This window comes from Clinocottus analis, unplaced genomic scaffold (genome assembly GCF_023055335.1).
Source record: "Clinocottus analis isolate CAN_PGR_092001 unplaced genomic scaffold, fCliAna1.0.p SCAF_3, whole genome shotgun sequence".
NCBI lineage: Eukaryota > Metazoa > Chordata > Actinopteri > Perciformes > Cottidae > Clinocottus > Clinocottus analis.
In genome coordinates, this window is record NW_027176042.1 from 13,028,097 (window position 1) to 13,050,860 (window position 22,764).

Sequence of the window (22,764 nt, forward strand, 5' to 3'; positions counted from 1 at the left end):
ACTCAAACATCTCCGCGACTTATTGAGTGACGTAGTAATCGCGCGACACAAGGAATGAAATTCGTTGGCCACTTTTTTAATAATCGATTTTTATCGATTTTATCGATTCGTTGTTGCAGCCCGACATCCTGTAAAGATCTTATTCTCTGCTTCATTGTGGATGAATCTCAGATTTTGTGTGTTGTAATTTTCTTTCTTGTTACCATTTTCTTTTGTCTGCCTTGTCTCCACTTAATTATATCTGTTTAAGAAATAACCTAACTGAATTTAACCATTATGATATATGAAAAAAATCAAGGTATTTGCATTTATTTTGTCGAACTTGTCATATAACGCAAAGACTACTAAAGAAATAAATGTTATTACAAGTGGTGCTTAGAGAGGCTAAAATACACTCTCGGATTGCTCTAATTAGGACACTTTCCAACACTGTGAGAGGCTGTTATGGCATACAGCAATGAGAGGTGGTGTGGTTTTTGATTAAAATTCAAACCTGCATCCTTTTTACCACTTAATTTCACATAATAAAAAAATATATCCATGATGTTTTATTTTTTTGCACCATATGCTTGAGAATATTATCTTCAAATAAAAGGCAGTGAGATTTGCATGTGGAAAAAAAGGAAGAGTGTTTTGTATAAAAATAAGATCTCATGTTCTTCATCTATCACTTAATCCCCATCAATTCAAATGTAACATGTTTATTAGACAAAACACTTCAGTGCATCAAGGTCATTAATTATTAAGAGTGAGGTTGCATAACATAGAGAAGAAGGGCCAGGACCGAAAGTCACCCATTTTGTAGAGCCACTTTAACCATAAATTAGGAACAGGAAATGGTCTGTAGTTTATTGGCACTAATACCAACTGGTTGCTCACATTTTTTGCCAAATGATGAATCAGTGATGAGAGAATAAGTGTGACTGAATCTCTTCTGAAGTGACAGAGACAAACAACTGACCTGTTTTTGGACTGATCAGTCTTTTCCTTCATTTCCTGCAGGAAAAAACATTTCATTCAAACTCAGCAACTCCCGGACACAGACACAGGTTAAGTGGATGCTTGTTGACTCCATGATAGGCTACAGGGGAAAAGATGGCAACCAATCAGACATAGACAGGCCAGAAAAGGTCACAGAGAGGAAATGAAACATCTTGCTTGTCATAATTAAAACATGCATGCCAGGAGGGAGTTTTGATTATGATGGGGATGGTTAATCTATCCTCTATTTATTTATTAATTTCCCTGGTGAGAGGAAATGTGAATTACTGCATAGTGAAATGTGCTTTCTAAAGATGAGACCTGCTTTGATCAGCCTATAATTGTTTAATAATAGATGTTAGTTGTGTTTTTCTCTTTTTTTGGCTTTCAAAAAAGACAGTGAACAAAACCAATTAAATTATAGTCAGCTAATGATAATACAAATAATCTAAAATAGATTTTACAATTATGTGTATAACATGTAAGAAGGGAAGAACTTATCTTGTGTCTTATTTTAACTTATAAGAATGACTTTTATTACAAACACAGTCAGTAATAATATAATTAATTTAGTGATAATAAATTACACTTCACTAAGCCTCACTCCCACACTAAGTCACGTCCCCTTCCATTTTCCTTCAAGAAACCTTATTTTGAAGGGGAAAGTACAGTATTCACTGGCAAATAACAAAATATATGTTTTATCCCGTTTCAATTGTGCCATGAATTGCACATATTATGTTTGTACATTTTCAAGGTAATTTTACATGTAAATAAAGTTGCAGTTTGTCATAGATTTGCCAATAAAAAGGAGGATTCTCAGAACTGTTTTATGAAAAAGTTCCTCTTATCCCAAAAATGCCTAAAAGTAGGTGAGTTCATGTTAAGTCCCTTTTCCCTGGTCGATGGTGTGTTAATCAGTAAAATAACCTGATAGTCTCTGGTGGTAAGTCTGCAGTCCCTGCTGGCACAAGAGTTTAATAGAGAGAATATGATAATTATGAACAAGTTACTGTTAACAAGGTAAAGCACACACACATATATTGGTACATATCTTTTTCACATGCTGTTGTATTTTTCTAATCTGTGACAGTTTCCCTTGGAGACTGCGTGTGCGTGCATGTGAGTGTGTGTGTGTGTGTGTGTGTGTGTGTGTGTGTGTGTGTGTGTGTGTGTGTGTGTGTGTGTGTGTGTGTGTGTGTGTGTGTGTGTGTGTGTGTGTGTGTGTGTGTGTGTGTGTGTGTGTGCGTGCGTGTGCGTGCCAACACTGAACTGTCTTTGTCTAGATTTCCCAGCTCATTATCGAGGCAGGTTCAAGGAGATGGGTACTCATTTGCATAGCCAGCTCCGGGGCTGGAGCCCCCGTGTGTGGCAGCCAGGTGATTCATACCAGCTCCCATAGTCTTATTTTGCAGAGGATTAAATTAAAACTAATCAATCAGCCTAGATCACCCTGATCCAGAGCAAAATGAGTCAGTTGACTGACTGGTGTAAGACCATCCAACAGGTTTTTTGTTCTCTCGGAATAGCCCAGAATAAACATATTTGTCGCACAATCATGGCACTATTGCAAGTCTGTACAATCACTTCAACTTAGAGACGAAACATTTATGTAATTCTGAGAACATTCACGCGGAGAGGACCATGAAAGCATAACAATTCTAATAAAGGGAGTTGTATTGCGTTGTAGGGTGTGATCTACCTGTCAACATAAATATAAGTTGTAAAACCCAAAAGAGACCCCAAACAAAGAAAGGTGTAACATGGAATTACGATTTAACAGAACTTTCTTTTTCCCAGGAGCAACTTTATGAAACTGAAACATTCAGTATTTTTACTTTACAAATAGTATTCGAGCTAGTACGGTACAATACATGTTGAAAAGAATGGAGTCTTGGAGAAACTGCTCCTTAAAACAAAGGGTGTCAGTCAAGCTGTGGACCACATGTCTGTCTTTACAGAATCAAGCCCGCTCCAAACATGCTGCACTTGTTTTATGAAGTTGGAAAGTAAAGCATACTAATATTGTGCAAATTGTGTATCAATTAGATGTAGTGGGACATGCTCGGCTTGAGCTAAATCTACTACTGTCAAGCCTTTTGGGTCATGAATTCCTGCATAGTATCTCACGCTAAAACATTAATGTGTCACTTTGCAGCCGATCATTGCTGAGACCGGCCTGTGCAGCTCACGCAGGCCTCATCCTGCTGCACCCTAACGGCCCATTGAAGAGCTCACATCTCCGCAATCCCTTGAGGACTATAAAAGCATAAAGCAAAATTATGTAAGGCGTATGTCCTCCTTAGAGAAAATATGGTATAATATTTATAAACTCTCCACTTTCTGCACACTCCACAGGAGGGTGCAAGTGTAGACACCTAGATGTGGATGGTAATGCAACTTTAATGGACTCACATGGGTGGGCATTTGCATATTAATGTGTCAAAGAAATATTGTTAGGTCAGAAAAGTGAAGATATTTTAAAGCTGCATATGACTGATATTTTCTGCTTGTCTGAGATATTCTGTCACCGACATATATGTTGTCCTATTATTGAGTGTGCGAGTATGAAGCACTTGATTGAGCAGAATGGCAGAGCCTTTCATCTACTTTAATCTCATTAGATATTTCCTTATAACTGAACTCTAGCCACAGTTTTATAATAACTTCCATGTTGATCTCTTTCTCTTTCCAATTCCAGCACAGTGTGATTATTAATATTACCTTCATAATAAGACGGCCCTGTGAAACTGTGTTGTGCAAACCTGAACCGTTTTTCTCCTTACGTGTTTTGTGTCCACTACTACTGAGTATAAACTATGTAACAATGCCTTGTGTCATTCATCTAATTGTTCACTTTGTCTTTGTTCCTTCACAGGAGAGGAGGCTGTGTGCATTCCCGACTATTGAGATCTGTAGCTCAGATGTCATCAACTATATGGTTCCACTGTCTCGCCAGACAGACTTCTTTGTTCCAGAGATGAAGGAGGAGGTTAAAACAGATGTTAAAGAAGAGGACTCTGACGAGGACAGAGGAACTGACATTACAGGTAATGTGTACGACAACCTAGTCTCCCATAGCCAAACCTAACGCTGTGGCGATAGGTTTGGCTATGGGAGACTAGGCTCTATCAGCACTAAAGAAAGTCTGGCTCCACACATTATCATTCTAGTATAAGGGGGCAAAAACTCTGGCTTGTTTATATTCCTTTAAACCAATCACATTTGTCTTAGCGCCGCTAAAGACAGGATGCAGTGGTGGTGCCCTTGCAAAACAGTGCAAATAGCAAAGGGGAGCAGAATGCTGCATAAAACACATTGCCAATGGCAGACTTCTACCCACAGTCCACATGCAGTGAGTCTAACTCAAGGGTGGACAAACTACAGGCCGTTGGGCGTTTTAATCCGGCCCGCTGAGTATTATTCTAATATTAATATATATATATATATATATATATATATATATATATATGTATGTATATATATATATATATATATATATATATATATATATATATATGTATGTATATATATATATATGTATGTATATATATATATATATATATATATATATATATATATATATATATATATATATGTATGTATATATATATATATGTATGTATATATATATATATATATATATATATATATATATATATATATATATATATATATATATATATATATATAGCAATACACTAGTTTTTTACTTCATTGTTGAATTTGGCGCATAATGCGATTACGTAATCGCAATTAATCGCAGAAAAATCATGCGATTAATTTTTTTCAACTTTGCCCAGCCCTTATAGAGAGAGAGAGAGAGAGAGAGAGAGAGAGAGAGAGAGAGAGAGAGAGAGAGAGAGAGAGAGAGAGAGAGAGAGAGAGAGAGAGAGAGAGAGAGAGAGAGAGAGAGAGAGAGAGAGAGAGAGAGAGAGAGAGACCTGATGGGCAGGTGTATCTTGCACGGTAGCCCCTCCCATCAGTGTATGAATGGGTGGGAAAAGGTAAATGACAAAATGTGGTGTTGAAGTGCTTTGAGATTGGAAAACAATGCATTTACGTTTTAAAGGCGGAGCAACAGTAAGCATGCAAAGTTGTTCTTTAACTGTCAAACATATTAAATATCGTGATAAAAATCACCTGAGAGACTACCAATTTACTATCAATTATAAACAATCTAATGATGAAAGTCAAATTCTTGTTCGTCACATGGAATCAAGTAGGAATATTACAAAAGAGGAGCTTCAGATAAACAAAAGCCTTTAGGATCCAAATCCATATGATTGACTATAAAAACATTTAGGCTCTGTGTTTACATTCCTTTGCAAACACTCATTGCCCAGGCTCTCTATTGTTCACAGGAGCGCTAAGAAGGAGCTACTATGGTATCACTGGTAGCAGAAACATCAGTGGCCACATTTCTATTGCAATGTAGTGTGCAGTACCCACCCACTCGTGAAATTGAAATGTCTTTATGTGAAGAAGCCGTTGTTCTTACTTAGTATTTAGTGTGCATTTTCAACACATGCACTGTCAGCTCAGGTATTATGTGTTCATAGGACAACAAGAAGGCAGCTGTATGAGTGTCTTCCTATTTGTGTGCAGTTTTCCCACACCACGGCTGGTTTGTGTTTTTCATTATGTGTTGGTGTCGTACATGAAGTGTTGGACTCGGTTGCCGCTCTCCGAAATGTAGACTGTGAGTGTGTTTATGTTCCCAGATACAGCTAAACTTTCTTAATGAGAGACAGATCAATCAGCAGATCTAAGCTTTGTCGGGGAATCCTGCTCCAGCACCTCAGAGATTGCCTAAAACCTTTTATCTCTCAAGTCCAGTACCCACATTTTGAACGTTATGGTCTTGACTCTTGACCATAAACTCTTGTGCCTGAACATTTGTCCTGTTTATGTGTTCACAGCACACTGAGAGCAAGTAAACACAACAAAATGAAAATACTTTTATGATAATCTGGTGATCACAGCAGCCACTGTTTGTGCTGCGAGTTGTTATTCTAGAAACCAGCTTCATTTTTAAGCGGGCCAATGGGGTTCATTTTATAGCATTTATAACAAAGGCAACTTACTCCAGCAAAGATACAACCTTACAAAATATGGCAGGGTTCTAATAATTTTACTATTATTACTTAGTCTATTTTTTAATTATATTTTTGTAATCACAGTATAATTACACACCATCGTGTAATAATACACTATTAAAGTGTGTAATAATTGTGGGAGGTATCAAATATAACTATGAATTGAAGATTATTACATTTGATGAAACAAGCCCTTACCCTTTTGACTAAGAAGAGACATGAACTTTGTTTCCATCCATCTTTTTTTCACCCAAAATTAAAAAAAGAAAAGTCTACACTTGGCTGAGGTGGACGTGTGGTATTTTAGTGAAAGCAAACTGCAATAAAGTGCAATAGAAACACAAAAATGTTTATCTGCGGACAAGTTGTCAAGATGTCAACTTGTCCGACTCAATAGTGGCAGCCAGAAAGATCAGATATGTGTGAATTGATGAGGATACTTGAAATAAACACAAATACCATATCTACCTCCACCAAGGAGGTTATGTTGTTGGTTTGTTTGTCTGATTAAAAACTACTGACCCAATTTTCATGAAACTTGGTGGAAGGCTGTAGCACGTGGGCCAAAGAGGAACCATTCCATTTTGGAGAGGATTGGTCTTGGCGGAGGTCTGCCCTTCTAGTTGCACCATGTGTGCCACGTCAGTTCTGTCTGTCTGCCCTTTTAATAACATCAAATTGGCAAAATCGGCACTAAATTTGGATAAAAACAAATTGCCTTTTTTCCTGACATACACATGTACAGCAATACATGTTTTATACTTACAATACATTTGTTTACTTTATGATGAGTATCCTTTAATGCTTCATCTTTCCAGCCCTAATTCGTAAACACCGCTTCACCGCATCACCGCTTGAGCTTCTGTGTATGCACTTTATTGTCGCACTTCTCTCGCTTTCCACTCAGACTCTGATTCTGCAAACTCTCAGCATGCCTCAGTCCTATCTGTCTCTAATTACCTCCTTAGAAAGCTTCTCCTGTGTTCGAAACAGTTGGAAGAACAAGACCTTGATTCGCGGCTAATAATCCCAATGGGCCCAATTTAGCAACTAATTTAGGCAAATGTTATCTAAAAGACTTTCAGAGGCACAGCTGGCTTCAACCAGACTACCATTTCAGGACTTGCTTGCAGTTGTAGAGGTGAAAGTTGTCCAGTGTGTTGAGGCTCTTCCTTAGGGGGCTGTCCACCCGATTACCCTAAATAGACCCATTATTTCCTGTAGAATTCCTTGTATTGTAAAATGAGTCTCTCTGGAGCAGTTATTTGTACTGCAACATGCAAATTAAATCTAAATAACTAACTACACTCCATATTTAAGAGCAATATATCTTAGTCGCATGACTTTCACACCAGAGCTGATCCACTGACAACTATTCCGAATGGTTCTGTTTGGACTTGCCAGCTAATCAACAGGCCTATAAATGGATATTATAAATGACCTGAAAGGACTTCCTATTTATGATATTCTTCACTGTTGACAAGATCAGATCTGCTGGATGTGATAATTAGACGACTGATTGATGTTGAGATTAAAATGAATGAAAAGAATGGACTGACCTCAGAGTGCGGAGACTTCCTGTTTATTGTATTTTGGTCCCAGATGACACATTTAGTGCAAACACACTTTGATGTGTGGATGAGATTTATTTGCAGTGTGAAAGCAGCAAGAAAACGGCTCGGACAATAGTGTGTTTGTGTCCTATGAGATAGGCAAGTCATAGAAAACACTTTATATGGATGCTGTTCATATCAAACCAAATAAGACATTACATGAAATAAAAAAATGGCATCTATTTTATGATCCTTTAAAATTGTTATTTAATATATATTAAATGAAATATAAGTGTAAGTTCCAAAACAGAATTGTATGTATTCTACATTAAATCAGACATACGCAGCGCCGTGTATTACACCTTTCTTTCAACCAAAAATGCTTTCCACCGGTCAGGCCCTTGGCTGACAGGAAGGGACATCACTGAAAAAAGGTTGAGAAGCACTGTTCTAGATCAGTGCTTCTCAACTTTTTTTCAGTGATGTATCCCATATGAAAAAATCTTTCAGCCAAGTACCGCCTGACCAGCGCAACACAGTTTTGGTTGAAAAAAATATGTAATCTACAGCGCTGTGCCACAGTGTCTGATTTAAATTAGAATATATAAAATTCAGTTTGGGGACTTACACTTATGTTTTATTGAATATGTATTAAATAACACTGTTTTAAAGGGTATTTGAATAGTAGCTTATTGTAAATATTTTTCTTTAAAAATCTCACATATCCCTGGTGTGCCTTCACCCCCGGGGTATTTGTTTTTCAGCTCACAACATTACAGCTACACCTTCTAGTTCGCTTCCACACAAATGCCTAAAAAACAGTAGCAAGAGATAATGAATGGCTATTTGGTAACAGAGAAACCGAGATCAAAGGGCCGATTAGAATCTGGCTTAGGCTGAAAGCATGCAGGTGAGCAATTCGTCATCAATTAAGCTAATGGACATTTCAGATATGTGTTATGTGGTGCAGACGATGGCAGAAAAATCACCTGCAAAGTTGCACGATACAGGAACATCAGGCGCAAGTAATGTTGCTAACATAGCTGTGATTCGTCTTTGAGTGAAAGATCTTTTCTCTCCTTAATCGAATTTGTCTGAGCTCTGCTGGCACACAGACTCTCGAAGAGTTTTAATAAACAGGTTCAAGCGGAAGAGAGTGGGGTTTGTATCATTATATTAAAGTAACTTAAAGATATCGATCTATTTTAAGTGGTCAAACAATCATAAAGGTTTCATATCACAAACCCTATTACGCTCAGCTTTGATGAAAGGATGGCAGGGACGATAAGGCTCATAAACACATCTTTACACTCTTGCATCATCTACAATGTATCGTTAACCGTTGATTCTATATGAAAATCATGATGCTTTTAGCCCTGCGAGGTGCGTAGCTCTAAATGGCAATTTCCCTCATGCAGTTGATTCGTCCATACTCTAATACGATTAGGTTGATCTCAAAAACGTTTGGATGGATTGTGTACAATATGTACAGAGGATGAGTCCCATGACATTCCTCTAGCGCCACCGTGATGTTGATTTGTGGTTTTGAGTGGTTTAGCACTATTGTCCCAGGTGATAAATTGTAATAACGTTGGTTATCCTCTGGCTTTTCATCTGATCCCATTATTTCATCAAAATGTTAATTTGTGAAACACTTTGGTTTACGACTCATTATGTCCAATCGTGTCTCTAATTAAGGAGGTAAAGTGACTATTATAGGGTATTTAAAGCGTTGCGCTCTTCTGAATTGTGGACATAGTGACTTATTTACAGTGCCACCAAGGGAAATCAAAATAAGTTATAATAAATCAGCACACCTGTCGTTCACTCTAATTGAGTTGTGCTTGACTGTAATTTGTTTGTTTCTTGATTGCTTGCAGGGCCTTTTTAGAGCCTTTTCTATGTGTCTTTTTTTCCGTTTCCGCAGGTGCAGACTCCCACAGTGACGTGAGCTCAGTGAGCGGCGGGGTGCCCTGGGACAGCAGAGAGACATCCCTGGCTGCTTCCACAGCCGCCTCCCTGGCATCTTCCCTGCCTCTGAGGGACGTAATGGATGCAAATGAAGACATTAAGCATAAGGACAACAGCGAGAGAGGCTCAAACGAGTCCATGGGCAGCGGCTCGTCCTTTGAAGAGCTTGACATGGATCAGGAGGAGCAGGAGGCGGGAGAAGAGAGGGAGGAGAAGGGAGATGGAGATGAGGCGGAGGTCCCTGAGGCCGAAGACGCAGCTAGAGAAGCAGTTGAACTGGTGGCTGAGAAGAAGAAGCCCGTAGGGGATGGAGATGAGTAGGGTGGATACGAGATGAGGCCATATAACACTGGCATGCTCGAGAGTTTCTCAGTTGTTACTGGTTATCTGTCATGTAATCTTGTTGGTGGATCTAAAGCTGTTCATGCCATGACCACCATGCCGTATTTCTGCGCCTCCTAATTATTTTCTTCTTTTTTTTTTTTAAAGCCTATACTATTTTGTTATAGTGTAATCTCATTTTATTTTTATTTTTTCATTGTTACCGATTCTATATTTACACTGTGTCAGGATTTTTTTTTAATGTTATGCACCACCCACCATGACAAATTCCCTGTATGTGAAAACATACGTGTACATACGTGTACAATAAATGGTTCTGGTTCTGATTATGATAGGACAACACACAGCCCCATTTGGTTAAGTCTTCTTGAGTAAAACTACTTTTCTCTGCACATGGTGTGCAGCAAATGAGAGCCAAGATTTGTTCAACTCTATATTTAATTTCAAACTGTAATCCTGTGTGAATCCCCTTCATTCCTGTTCAGATTAGAGGTGTTACTTCAGTTTAACATATACTTGAATAGAAGGACACTGACGCTAGATAACCTGGATCATAATATAGCATAATCTTGCCTGTGTGTGAACGTTGATATTGTACCCCACTTTCAAGTTTATGTTTGAGGATTTCTATGTAACGTGTTGGTGTCTTGATATACAGTAATGATGGGGTGAAAATGTGCAGGAGCTAATCCTGTAGACATGTTTGATGGACATATTTAATTAAATGTGTTACTATTTTTTTTCCAATTTGGACGCTATAGATCCCACAGGGGGAAACTCTGAGGCAGAAGAAAACTTGAATCAACATCGGTAAAGTAACTTTGCAGTAGCCAAGGTCATCAGGAATATAATTTAAAATAAAATTCATAGGTGTAAACTTTTCCCTTTGGATAGTGTAGTGTACAGAACTTTATTGTCTCACTGTGCTCAGATAATTGCTTTATTTTTTTAATGTAATTTTCTCTATAGTCAGTTTATTGAACAACTCTACAGTTCTGTTGGTAGCCAAAATTTGCTCTCTTCCAGAGACTTTTGTGAAATATTTGTAGGTGGAAATTGTTTTTCCTGTGAGACATTGGAGGTAATGTACAGCACACTGCCATGGTTGTGTCTTTCTGTCTGTATTACAATTTTCAAATGAAAAGTAAAGTCGACAGGAAGAAGTTGTACTTAGATTTTGTTGCACACAAAATTCACAAAACTCTTATTCAATACAGCTGTCTGTATTAAAACTTAAAATTGAAGTTGTGTTTAACAAAGCCACATCATTACCGCTCTACTCTGAGGAAACTCTTGAAATGTTACAAAATGTGGGTGGCAGTGAGACCCATTGTTGTCTAAAAGTTAACACCTAATAACTTATCAAGCTCTCTCTTAGGTGCAAACTGCTTTCATGGTTTCACATTGTACTGATTTTCTCTTGCCGCTGCTTCTTTTGGAAAAGCAAGGACATGGAATTTAAATGCTGAATAAAAGAGAAACTTTCAAGAAAAAGCCAATACAGTAATGGCATAATTTATGTTTCTGTTCAGAAAATTAAGCAAAGCCGTTCTAAGATTTTTCTGATGGAGAAATTTCCCTTGGCACCAGTATAATAAATCAATGCACATGAAATAATACACATATGGAAAGAACACTCTTGAAAGATTATCACAAAATGTTATTGTATCCAAATTCTCCTTTACAGGAACTGTCTTATTCTAAGCAGCATTTGAATGAGAGGTTTGGCCTTTGTGTCATAGTTTATTTAATCAGCTGTGAGTGCAGCAGGAGAAGAAGACTTTGCCTCAACACACTATGGATGTCTGATGGACACACAACCAGTCCTTAATGAGCATAGTGACCTATAAGTACAAATGTTTTCATTCAGCCAAGTAATTTCACTGATTAATACAGCGTGAACCAGGAGGAGAAAAGTCCTTATTGCTTCTGTTCAGACCCACATAATGGTGGATATGGGTTTAGCACACATCACATATCATACATTACAAATATATTAAATGATACATTTTAAGTCATTTGGAAACTCTGTTCTTCTTACATCATTTGTCCACATGAGAGCCAGTTTTATTTATCACCTATAAAATGTCCAGCACGGTTAATATTATGTTAATTTTATGAAATGGCCATCGACCACTAAACTGCACGTTATTATTATTAGAAACTCTCAAATGTCGGTACGTTCTTTCAAAATTAAAGATTGGTCTGACATTTGTCGACTTTTCTAAAGAGAGTCTGAGAACCCAGGCCAAGTAGCATTGAAAACGTTCTTGCACCTCAGTGTGCAGGACAACCTTATGTTTTAATCTGAGACTCCATCTTCACATTGTTCTGTTTGCATGTCTGCGATATATCTCTTGTTGGCTAAGAACAAATCATTAGAAACTACGAACGCATCACCCTGATTGTTCATTCTCAGACATGGGAGAAGTCCAGTTCCAAAACATCTCACCTAACAGTCTCTGTTGTGATTAGATATGAGATTGGTGGCTGTACTGACAGAGGTGTGATCCGTCTGCGGGGACAGATGCCCTCGCCACATGTCTGTTGCACTTTCAGTTTTTAATCCTGGCACCACAACCATTGTCCAAAGGCAAAAATGAACATCAGCCTGGAAGAGACTTGCGATGACACACTGGGTCAACAGCTGATTTGATTAATTGTGAAACCCACATGGGGTGTCATACAGCTTTGACAGGGTTGTATTGTCTTCCCATGATGTTAATTATTAATATCATTACTTTGCACGTGGAAAGTGAGTCGGGAGGGTGGGGGAGGAGATGTCTCAACATACAAATTAGATGCTCAACCATTGCGTGTCCCAAGCTGCTTTCGGCAGTGGAGGAAAGGGTCACAGCTCACCCTCTAAAAGCGCGTGTCCCCCTGCGCGCATCGCAGTGCCATCTGGGACTGACCTCACACTCTGCCGAGCCGTGTCACAACTTGTTTGCGGTTCCCAAAGAACATTTCCGTCGCTGAAGATGAGCGGTCCCTAAGGAATCGTAATTACAATGGACTGTAGCCCCCCTCCTGACCGCTTGAACAAATAAAGGGAGCGACTCTTAGACCGTCTCCACATCCGATTCAACAGCTTTCAAACTAGAACAAAGCGACTGAAGGAAATATTTTTCCACCATGCTCTAAATTACATAATGCGATGAACCAGACTATTTCCAGGACTGTTCATGCGTGGATCAACCGCGCCTTTGTTCAAGTGTCCAAACATGTTGATGGCTCATCTGAACAAGATCTTTTTCTAAATATTGTCGTTTACTGAATATTTTGGGCATAGCCTGCTTCAGTAACAGGTATCATTTAAACTTTGTGTCCAATTGTCGGATTTTATTGCACGTTATATTCGATCATTTCATATCCTATCAGGCTCATAAACGTGACATTTGTTTGTCTAGATAGGTTGTAACATTTATATTTCCTCAAACACTTGATGCTCAAAAGCGTAAACGCCTTCCCCCCCATCGGAACAATGAAGTGGGCGTCAATTGCATATGCTTAGGAAATGTGAATTTCGAACCGCTGTCAGCAGGATCCGACCTCCAGGTATCCGGTCAGGCTCGTCGTTGTAGTTTGTGTTTTTTTCGTTCAGCACCACGGCCAGCTCCTGGCACGCGACTCAGCTGCACGCGGTTCAAACTTCAGGCAGCAACACACGCCTCATATTTTCATTCATTCATTCGTCCAGCACCACTGTAGTTCACATCTACGTTAGTTTTAGAGTTAACACTCTCATTGCTGCAAAGGATATGCCTGAGTCTGCACGCTTCATTCATCACACGGCAGCGCTGGAAACTGACGAAACCTGCAGGTAAGATGTGTTTTTTTTGTATCGAATGATTTCTACGTTGATTGCACGAAGGTGCATTTTTATGAACTTCTACGAGCTGGTTTGTGGACAAGGAAATCTTTTGTATTCATGTTTTAATTTGTTGAGAAGTTGAGCTCGTCTTTTATCTTTGTACTTCACATCCTTAAAGTATATTTCTGTCATCTAAAGACGAAGGGATAGAGGAATGTGTGCGTAATTCGTCAACATCAGGCACTACTCTTTGAGTTTTTAGTGACACTTTTTTAAATGATTTTTATATTCCGTAAAATGATCATATTTTACACAGCCATGTACTCGATGAGCAGCCCTCCACATGTGCGAGGCTGCTGAAAAACTACTAAACAGGATCCGCAGCACACAACAACCAGAATATCGCCGATCTCGCTCATTTGGCAAATAATAAAAAAAGAAAAGTGCATTATCGTTGAAAACGAAATTCAAAAACTTGATAATTAGTTCTTGAGGTGTTGAAGAGCAGAAGATTGTCTTCATGTCTCCATAGTTTAAAGATACTCAGAAAATGACTAATAGAACTAATATTATTGAAAGTCTTTATCAACGCAAATAATAATAATAAACATACTGGACGAACATCAGTGCAGATTAGCATCGTACTGTTGCAATTAGGCATGACAACAGTGAGATGTTGTGTGTGTCTATATGCAGTGATTCTCTGTGATTCTTTGAATACCATGTCATCAGGAGTTCAAAATACATATTTCTAAATGAAAACCCCAAGGCGCAAATATTCATAACTGTGTTGCTAATGCTGGACAAAGTCGTTATAAGGAAAGCAAAATGTACTGATGCTTCTTCCAGTCCCAGGGGCATCTGTGCTGCATGTTCAGCTGATACAACACAATAGAAACCCCCTCAGAATGCAGTGTAATCACTTCATCCAACACACTTATTTAATTAGTTAGCACAGAAAGAAAAACATTGTAGTCACCATTAGTATAAGAGTTTCTTATTATTTTATTTTACAATTAAGCATATTAACAGTGTAGGTCCTCATGCTATAATGGTAATAATGTGTGAGCCTGGCGCTCACTGCAGAAGATGTTGATTAGAGTCATTTATTCAGTTCATGCTGCCTGAAGAAGCCCATGCTCTTTTGCCTTCATCTAAATTCAGAGACAACAACAGTAACATCAGGAGTTGAGGCTGTCTGACCTGTGATCCCTCCGCAGCTCAGTCCTGATTGCCGTCTGCCTCACCTGTTACTTTTGAGTTGATGCTCATTGGAGTCATTGACAGTGTAACAAGCGGATGGAGAACTATGTTAATTATGTTGTGGGATGGACACCCAGAGCTATAGGCAGCATGCATGTTTAGGGTTTGGAGCAAGCAATGCACAAATACTCATTATTTGCAAAGAAAAACCAAAGCTGGAAATGCTTTTAGTCAGATATGTTACATTTTACCTTGAATTTAACTGCCTGATCTTTCTACAGACAAGACAAGTTTGTTTTTACGGCAAGCTAAGCAACTGGTATTTGTGGGCTCTTTTAGCTTAAAGTTAATAAATACTTGTGTGATGAATCAGGTCCTATCAAAAAATGACAGCTTAATAGCTTCCTGTTCTTATGCCTTCCTTATGGTCATGTACTTCCTCACACATGTGCAGGTAAAATTCATTGGTTTGAAGTTGGATGTCTTCCACAATCATATCAGTTAAAGCGGGGTCTTTATACTGTAAACTAAATACTGTTACATTTAATATTTAATGTCCCTCTGCACCACTGTAAATATTTACTGTATGTACTGATTTGTATTCTGTGAGCTGATATTACATCTGCACTAGTAATAAGATAAGTTGTGTGGCTTTTATGTGAAAGACAAAGGCAAAGCGGCAATGAAAGATAATAAATAAAAAGAGTACTTTCCCTTTAGATGCACAGAATGAATGAAACATTTTAATTTGTATTGTATTTGTTTATTTTTTCCCTCCATACATTTAAGTTGAGATCAAACATATATTCACTCCCCTTACTAGTCATTCATGATGCAGTCTTGATAAAATCATGGTCAAATCACAAATTAAAGTCAGAAAGAAACACTGAACATCCAGTAGAGTTACTCAAGTGAAATTATGTCCGTATGACTCTCAGATCAAAATTAACGGTTGCACTGACTGCAAATGACAAATTCCTATTTGACGTTATTTGTGTATGTGTGAGATGTTCCTAGGTGAGCGCTAGGTCAGCTGCATCAATAATTTGAATTGTGAATAATGATCAACCATGGTTGAGTTCTTCTGCTTGCAAATCTTGTTAAAATAAATATTGACTTCAGTAATAGTAACGGGATTAGTGGCACTTAGGAGAGCAGTTAATCAAAATTACTCAAGAAGATGAACAGAGCTTTCTCATATACGAGGATTAACAACAGATATGTAGTTTTAAACTGAAAAAGAAATGTCCACGTTGAAAACGACGTTGCACTAAATGTTGTGAGGTATTTGCCATTAATACAAGAATATTATGGGCACAAGGATGAACATTATATTCTGGTTGCTCCGATTCGAGACTGATTTCTGTGGTATATAGGCTAGCAGTCAAGTTAGTGGAGCTCAACATAGACTGTATATCAGAAGTGGACGGACTCACCGTAATGTGACTCATTGGTTTGTGGACTAAAGTTTTGGAGCCTCGAGTTCGGCGTGTTGTGTTGTGTTGGTATTTGGCTTTCGCCATCTTGCTTTTATCCAACCAGATTCGATACGCGAGGGTGGACTAGTCCCAAATGTTAAATAGGATATTTTCAATTATTTTTTTTTACAATCAACTATAGATACACAAGTCGTAAGATTAGAAACACATACAATTACAAGACCCATCAACACCGTGGTAGCAACATGTCAATCACAAAGTAGCCCCGCCCTAAAGCCTGCCCTGCTTTATCATCTATTTTACTCTAAATGGGACCTTAATTTACTGAATGAACATCATGTTGTCTTGAAGAAGACTTTAAACTAGCGATTGAGACACAAACTCATGTTTGCAGTGTTTACTGAGGTAGTAAATCAAGTGAGAAGTAGCATCATCTTATACTTTGTAACCAGAGGAGTCACCCCCTAATGGCGATTACAATTAATGCAAGTTTGCGGCACTTGCACATTGGCTTCACTTTTCAGACCTGGCGGTCACCACAAGGTAGCCGGTTCGATCCCCAGTCTCATCATAGTTTGTATGTCGATGTGTCACTGAGCCAGACGCTGAACCCCGGGCTCTTCACTAGGGCAATCCACTGCTGCTTAAAAATACTCAGGATGGGTCAAAATGCAGAGAATAAATTTCTCCACTGTGGGACTAACGAGGGATTATTCCTATTCCTCTTCCACTGGAGCCCAATCTCTGGTGTTAAAAGTGTCTTGAACTATGAAATGTGGTGGCAGCTGATCGACTTTTTAAGAAAGGATTTAAACTTTTCTAAAATGATCAGCTTTGAGTGTCTTAAAAACACAACGTTGATGCATTGATTCCTAACCTTTTTTCTGTACTTGTGATGCCTTTAAAAGTGCACATTTCAAAATTCAGAGTATATGTACTAACTTCACTCGGCTCTTTACGTGGCAACAGCTGAGCCTAATGGTGATAACAAAGCTAACACTTCGAACAACAGTAACAGTGCTGACAGAGCTAACAGTGTTTATCTGAGGGGAACCGGAGGGCGGCCGCTAGAACATTTGCAATGACGCTGTCGGTCGGGAGGTGTTATGAGGTGTATTCGCCTTGCAGTGCAGAGTGGTGGACCAGAGCTAGAACACTGAGGAACTGGATAACAACACACACAGAGGGACTGACACAAAGACCTCATTCCTAACTCATTCTTTGGTAGCCAATACTTTAATAGTTGTTACATATATATATACTCTGAATATTGTACAGAACATTTAAAGTCAACACTTCTGTTTGCCAGAGTCTCACAATTAAATCAACAGAAATGCTGTGTCACAAGTTATTATAACATTAAAAATGTTGTTTGTGGACAGCTGAATTATAAAAAGGTTATATCAGAAAAAAAGAGCAAAGTCATATAGAGATTCTCTGAAAAAAAGTTGAAAATACCACTGTGTAGTTTTGCATGATGGCGTTCACCCAAACATGTCTGAATACAATTAAACTTTAAGAACTAATTTCAGTGAAACTGACACATCCAAAACCAAGCCTTACTGCTCTTGGATAATGTTTTTTTTTTGGTGATGTAAATGATGTGATTTAAAAAACACAAACAAATAAATTGCTATTTGTTATTTGCTTAATAATCTCTAATGGCAGGCCAGGAACTAAACTTCTAATGAACCCTACCCCCCGAAAATAAAAACTGGTGTTTTAGGCCACTTTGGTGGTGGTGTGATGATGAATAATGCAAAGATACAATAAAAACCTCTAAAACAAAAGTACCATATGCATCTATCACTGAGTTCTGGCCAATCAGAGGCATGGCAGTAATGATCTGTGAGAGACAAAGAAAGAGGATGAATGTTTGATGAGGGAAGCAGAATGTGGCTCCTGGGAGGTGATGGGACCATTGAGCACATGCATGGGATTCCCCTTTTACAGGTGGAGGGACAGGAGACGATGGATGAGGGGACTGAGGCATGAAAGCATACATAGATTGAGATGAATTGTGTGATAATCAGGAACTGAATATGAAGTTTGTTTTCCAGTTACTGACTTTCACAGCCGATACGACAGTGAGCCCTTACAGGGAAGCAGCGAGCCTCCCAATTGATCTCTGTATGCTTAATTGCTGATTTGCAAAAATACTGTGACATTTCCTCTTCCGACATTCAAACCTCAAGGACCTCCTCGCTCTTTAATTGCTCCTTGTATAAATGACCTTATCAGAAAAGGTCGGCAGTTGTATTTTTCGTAGACATTTCATTGTTTTAGTGATGCAACTTCAATGGATATTATTGATCCAGTCACATTTCTTTCAACATTAATTGGACTGGATTTAAATATTTGAAGTAGTCAGAGATGATCCTTGTCAAATTTCCTGTAAATATCTTAGCTGCAATCATTATATTTCAAAGATAATGCTCTCTTGTAAAAAATGTAACAGCCCACCAATTATGAGCCCACCAGCTTTAAGAGCCATGTTTGCTATTTTCTGAATGAGTCATTATGAGTAATTCCACAGAGGTTAAGTGAGAAATAGGCACAGGATATAAAAAAGGTGAAAATGCATTCAATATGATGACAAACATGGAGAGTCAAAATGACTGATGGCCAAATTAAAGAAACTGAAATCAGAACACAATAGAAAACAGTTGTGATGATCAGCCTCCCAAATGTGAATTTTCTCGTTTTTTCTAATCACTACTTCCACTCTCTTCCAATTTCCTAGATTGGTCAATATGAAAAACATCTTAAAAGGATGAGGCTGGAAGTATTCCATAATTCTCTTAGGATCAACATGTCTCATAGAAAGACCAAAAACACAGCAGTAACCTCAGACTTCTCTACTCTGTCCATGACTCTGTGCGCCAAACCTATTTATTCCTATTAAAGACTTTCAAATCTGTAAAGGAGGGATATCATGCTAATTATCAGGTTCATATTGGAACATGTTTACATGCTTTAGTGTTAACAAAAGACATACTTTTTTTGCATACTATCTGGAAGCATTCATAACAATACCTTTGAAAAATAATGTGCTGTATTTCAGTAACAGAACTTCCGGAAATTTCATTTGAAAAGATGGTGTGCATGTAACGAGTGGCAATTGACACGTTGCAGGCTTTTGTAGAAAAATGCATAAAAAATGAAAAGTAATTTTTCATGGTATATTATATGAAACACTGCATGTGGATACATTGCCGTCTAAGGATAAGTTAATGTCTTAATGTATTCATCTACAAACGCTCCGTTTAAGCACCTGTCTCTTTAAGCCCTCCCAAAAAAGACAGATTTTGTAAATGACATGTCCTCTTAAAAAAATGTCGAGCTATGGATTAATATATGCACATTTTTACGCTGGATATACACTTGAAATAGTTGACGGTAATGAGCAAATATACTCACGCTTTAGCTTCTGAAACAATGGCAGTCTTTAACAGACAAGTAGTCGTAGTAGTAGCATAGTAAATAAAAATAAAAAAAAACTTTTTTACTAGGAATTCATTGCTGGTCTTGTCGTGGGATTTGTTAACAGCCAGAAAAACCCAGAATATCACCAGCAGCTTTCAAGGTTAGAGTTTAATATTAAAAACAAAATTCAATCAAGTATCAAACATTCAATGGTAAACTACCACAGACGCCATTTGTCACAGGTGCTTCCAGCATTTGAGCTTCACGTGTGAGGTAAAGTGTGTGTGCACTCTTGAGCCTTCTGTCCCATTAGCAGACCATTTTCTGTCTTCTCCCACCAAAGACCATTCTCTTTGTCAGCTGGAATGTGATTTTAGGGAAGCCTGACTCTCATTACTTTTGCTTCCTTTTAGCCAGCCTCCAAGTCAGTCCGCTGGGGATCTCCAACCACGCTCATACAGGCCCAGGGCTGCATATACAGTAGATGACCTCCACTCTTCAACACTTGCTATCGCCTCGGGGTATATTACCATATTAATGCTGCACTCCACTCCTGGGGCAAATGAGTGTCATAAAAAAAATCAGCCTGGATAGCATCTTCCTCAAACCCCACCCTTATCCCTCTTTTCACTGCTGCCCACACTACCTTTTTTTCCCCCCCTTCCTTCTCACATCTGCTATCTATTTTTTTTTCTAATTCTTTTTCGGCCGGCAGCCACTCCTCCCATTCCTTCACACGGTCTGGTTTGAAGTGTGTAAGAGGCTGGCAGGCTTTACGCTCTTGAATTAAAAAGGCCATCTGGTGAAGAGCGAAACAGGGATGGCTGCAAAGCAGGAGAAAGGAAAATGAGAGGCATACTTTTTTCTTTGAGCTTAACATGTAGACAAAATCCTGGGTGGGATATTACATCTGAAGTGTAAACATTGCTCATAGCATTGCTCATAGCATTTATACATGTCCTGTCATGTATACAGTTAGACAGTGAGTAATGCGCAGGACTATTTCTTGACCCCCAGGGAGTGACTGAAATATCCCCCTCCATAAATGTAGGTGTTGGGAAGTACATTTTGTTACCTCTAAACAGAGACAACCTTTCCTATTTCAAGTCTTTAAGATAAGCTAAGTGGCTGCTGGTGAGCGCTTTGTGTTCAACACACTGACATGAGAGTGATGTCAATCTTCTCACTCTCGACAAAAAATGTCCAGAATGCTTCGAGTGTGATTTTCAAATAAAGAGAGTAAAAGTAAAAAGTGAAGCTAAACCTGTAGCCTGAAAAATTCTTTTCCTTTTTTTTTTTGCAAATGTAGAGGAGTTAGAGATAGTCAGAGATTTGTACTGCTTGTGACTTTGCGTTGATATTATTATATTTCAGGAGTTTCCAGAAGGAATGTGTATCCTATCATAATGGGTTGGATATTGGAGTAAAGTCAACAAAGACACACAGAGAGAAATAAAGTCCACTGGTGAGATTAAGGCCCCTATGGGATTGTCGGATCAGGAAGGAGACTGACAATGTGTCAGCCAGAAATCCTTTTGTCACCTTTCTCTCTTGAGGCTGTGTGCTTAAGTGCTTTACCAGTGTTATTGCAGATTTTCCCTCTGCAGAATTATATTCAAAATAAACACATTTAGTCAGCTTTCAGTCCAGACTTGTTGTTTCACACGTTGTAGAGCTACAGTACAACCAGAATACGCTCTCGAAACATAAAAGCGTTTTTTTTGTGTGGTTCAAATGCAGTTGCCTTTGTATGTGAGGGAATTAGAAGTGACTTGGCCCATATGCACAGGCTGTTGCAATGAACTTTCACGTGTTGACAAAGTCTTATATCCACACACTCCTTGTGTGCGGAAGAAAAAGGACCTTTTAAGTTTCACTGGCGGTTTATCAAATGTTATGCAACATATCACATCTTATTTCTTATTAAAAGACTGCAGTGTTTCATCAAGACAAAACAAGTAAGAAAAGTGACGGTTCAATGCTAAGATATGAAAGTGAAAAACATCAGTGGTTTGAAACAGAGGATGGTTGTATCGTTGCGTTATTGTTCGGATGTGTTTATAAAGGCAGAACACAAAAAGGAGCTCTGACTGGACTCAGTTCACAGCGCAGGTTTCCTAGTTTTCCCACAGGACCAAGAACCATGCATGGTCAGACTGGCCCACTTGTCCTGGTCTGTCTTCCACTTCCTCTTCCCCCTCTCTATCTACCGGCAAGTTTCCATGGAAACAACAGGGAGAGTGCACGAGAGAGAGAGACAGAGAAAAGAGAGAGAGAGAGAGAGAGAGAGTCAGAGAAAAGAGAGAGAGAGAGAGAGTCAAAGAAAAAATCAATGTGGTCTGCAGTTTGATTCCTGTTGAGAGCTATACGTAGTTTCACCAGGTAAGTCAGTACTCTGGAACAGAAAAAAGAGCATTGAGTAATAATATCCGCCTGCTCTGGTTTCATAATCTCTCAGCAACTCAGTTAATTATTGCATGTCAGCGTATTGACGTGTTGAAAAAGTGAATATGTGACAGATCTTTCTGGCTCAATAATTTACTCAGATAAACTTCTCCCACACTCAACACTAACATAATTAAGCCTCTGGGATTTGTGGGGACTGACACGAGGACTGAACAAAAACCCTGTGTCTCTCCTTCTGAAAATCCATACATGAACTCCATCAGTGTGAGGCGTAACATTAAATTGGGATGTGGCTCAACAATATTGATGCCAGATTCATGACAAATTGAAGTAACTAGAGGAAGCACATTTCATTTATGATACTAATGACTTTACTGAGTGAAGGAGATCTTTTACTTCTACTTTTCTCTTATATGACCTATATTGAACTCGACATGCAGCTTTCTGTCCCTCCCCGTTTATCCAGCCAGTGCTGAATCAGTTTCTAATTAGGAGAGGAACATTAGGAGAACGTGAGTCTCTGACTTTTA

At 38.6% G+C, this 22,764-nt stretch overlaps 2 protein-coding genes across 2 annotated transcripts in view; both read left to right on the forward strand.

The window, feature by feature from the left end:
* Nucleotides 1-11,765, forward strand: part of tex264a (testis expressed 264, ER-phagy receptor a) — a 61,542-nt gene extending 49,777 nt beyond the window's left edge. Inside the window, exons 3-4 of the mRNA XM_068595291.1 lie at nt 3,860-4,031; nt 9,561-11,765. Of these exons, the coding sequence (XP_068451392.1) occupies nt 3,860-4,031; nt 9,561-9,925 (537 nt within the window). The 3' untranslated portion in view covers nt 9,926-11,765. The remainder of the gene's footprint in view (nt 1-3,859; nt 4,032-9,560) is intronic.
* A 1,578-nt stretch (nt 11,766-13,343) lies between these two features.
* grm2a (glutamate receptor, metabotropic 2a) overlaps nt 13,344-22,764 on the forward strand; it is a 28,984-nt gene continuing 19,563 nt past the window's right edge. The window contains exon 1 of the mRNA XM_068594837.1: nt 13,344-13,769. The gene's annotated coding sequence lies outside the window, so the exon portion shown is untranslated. The remainder of the gene's footprint in view (nt 13,770-22,764) is intronic.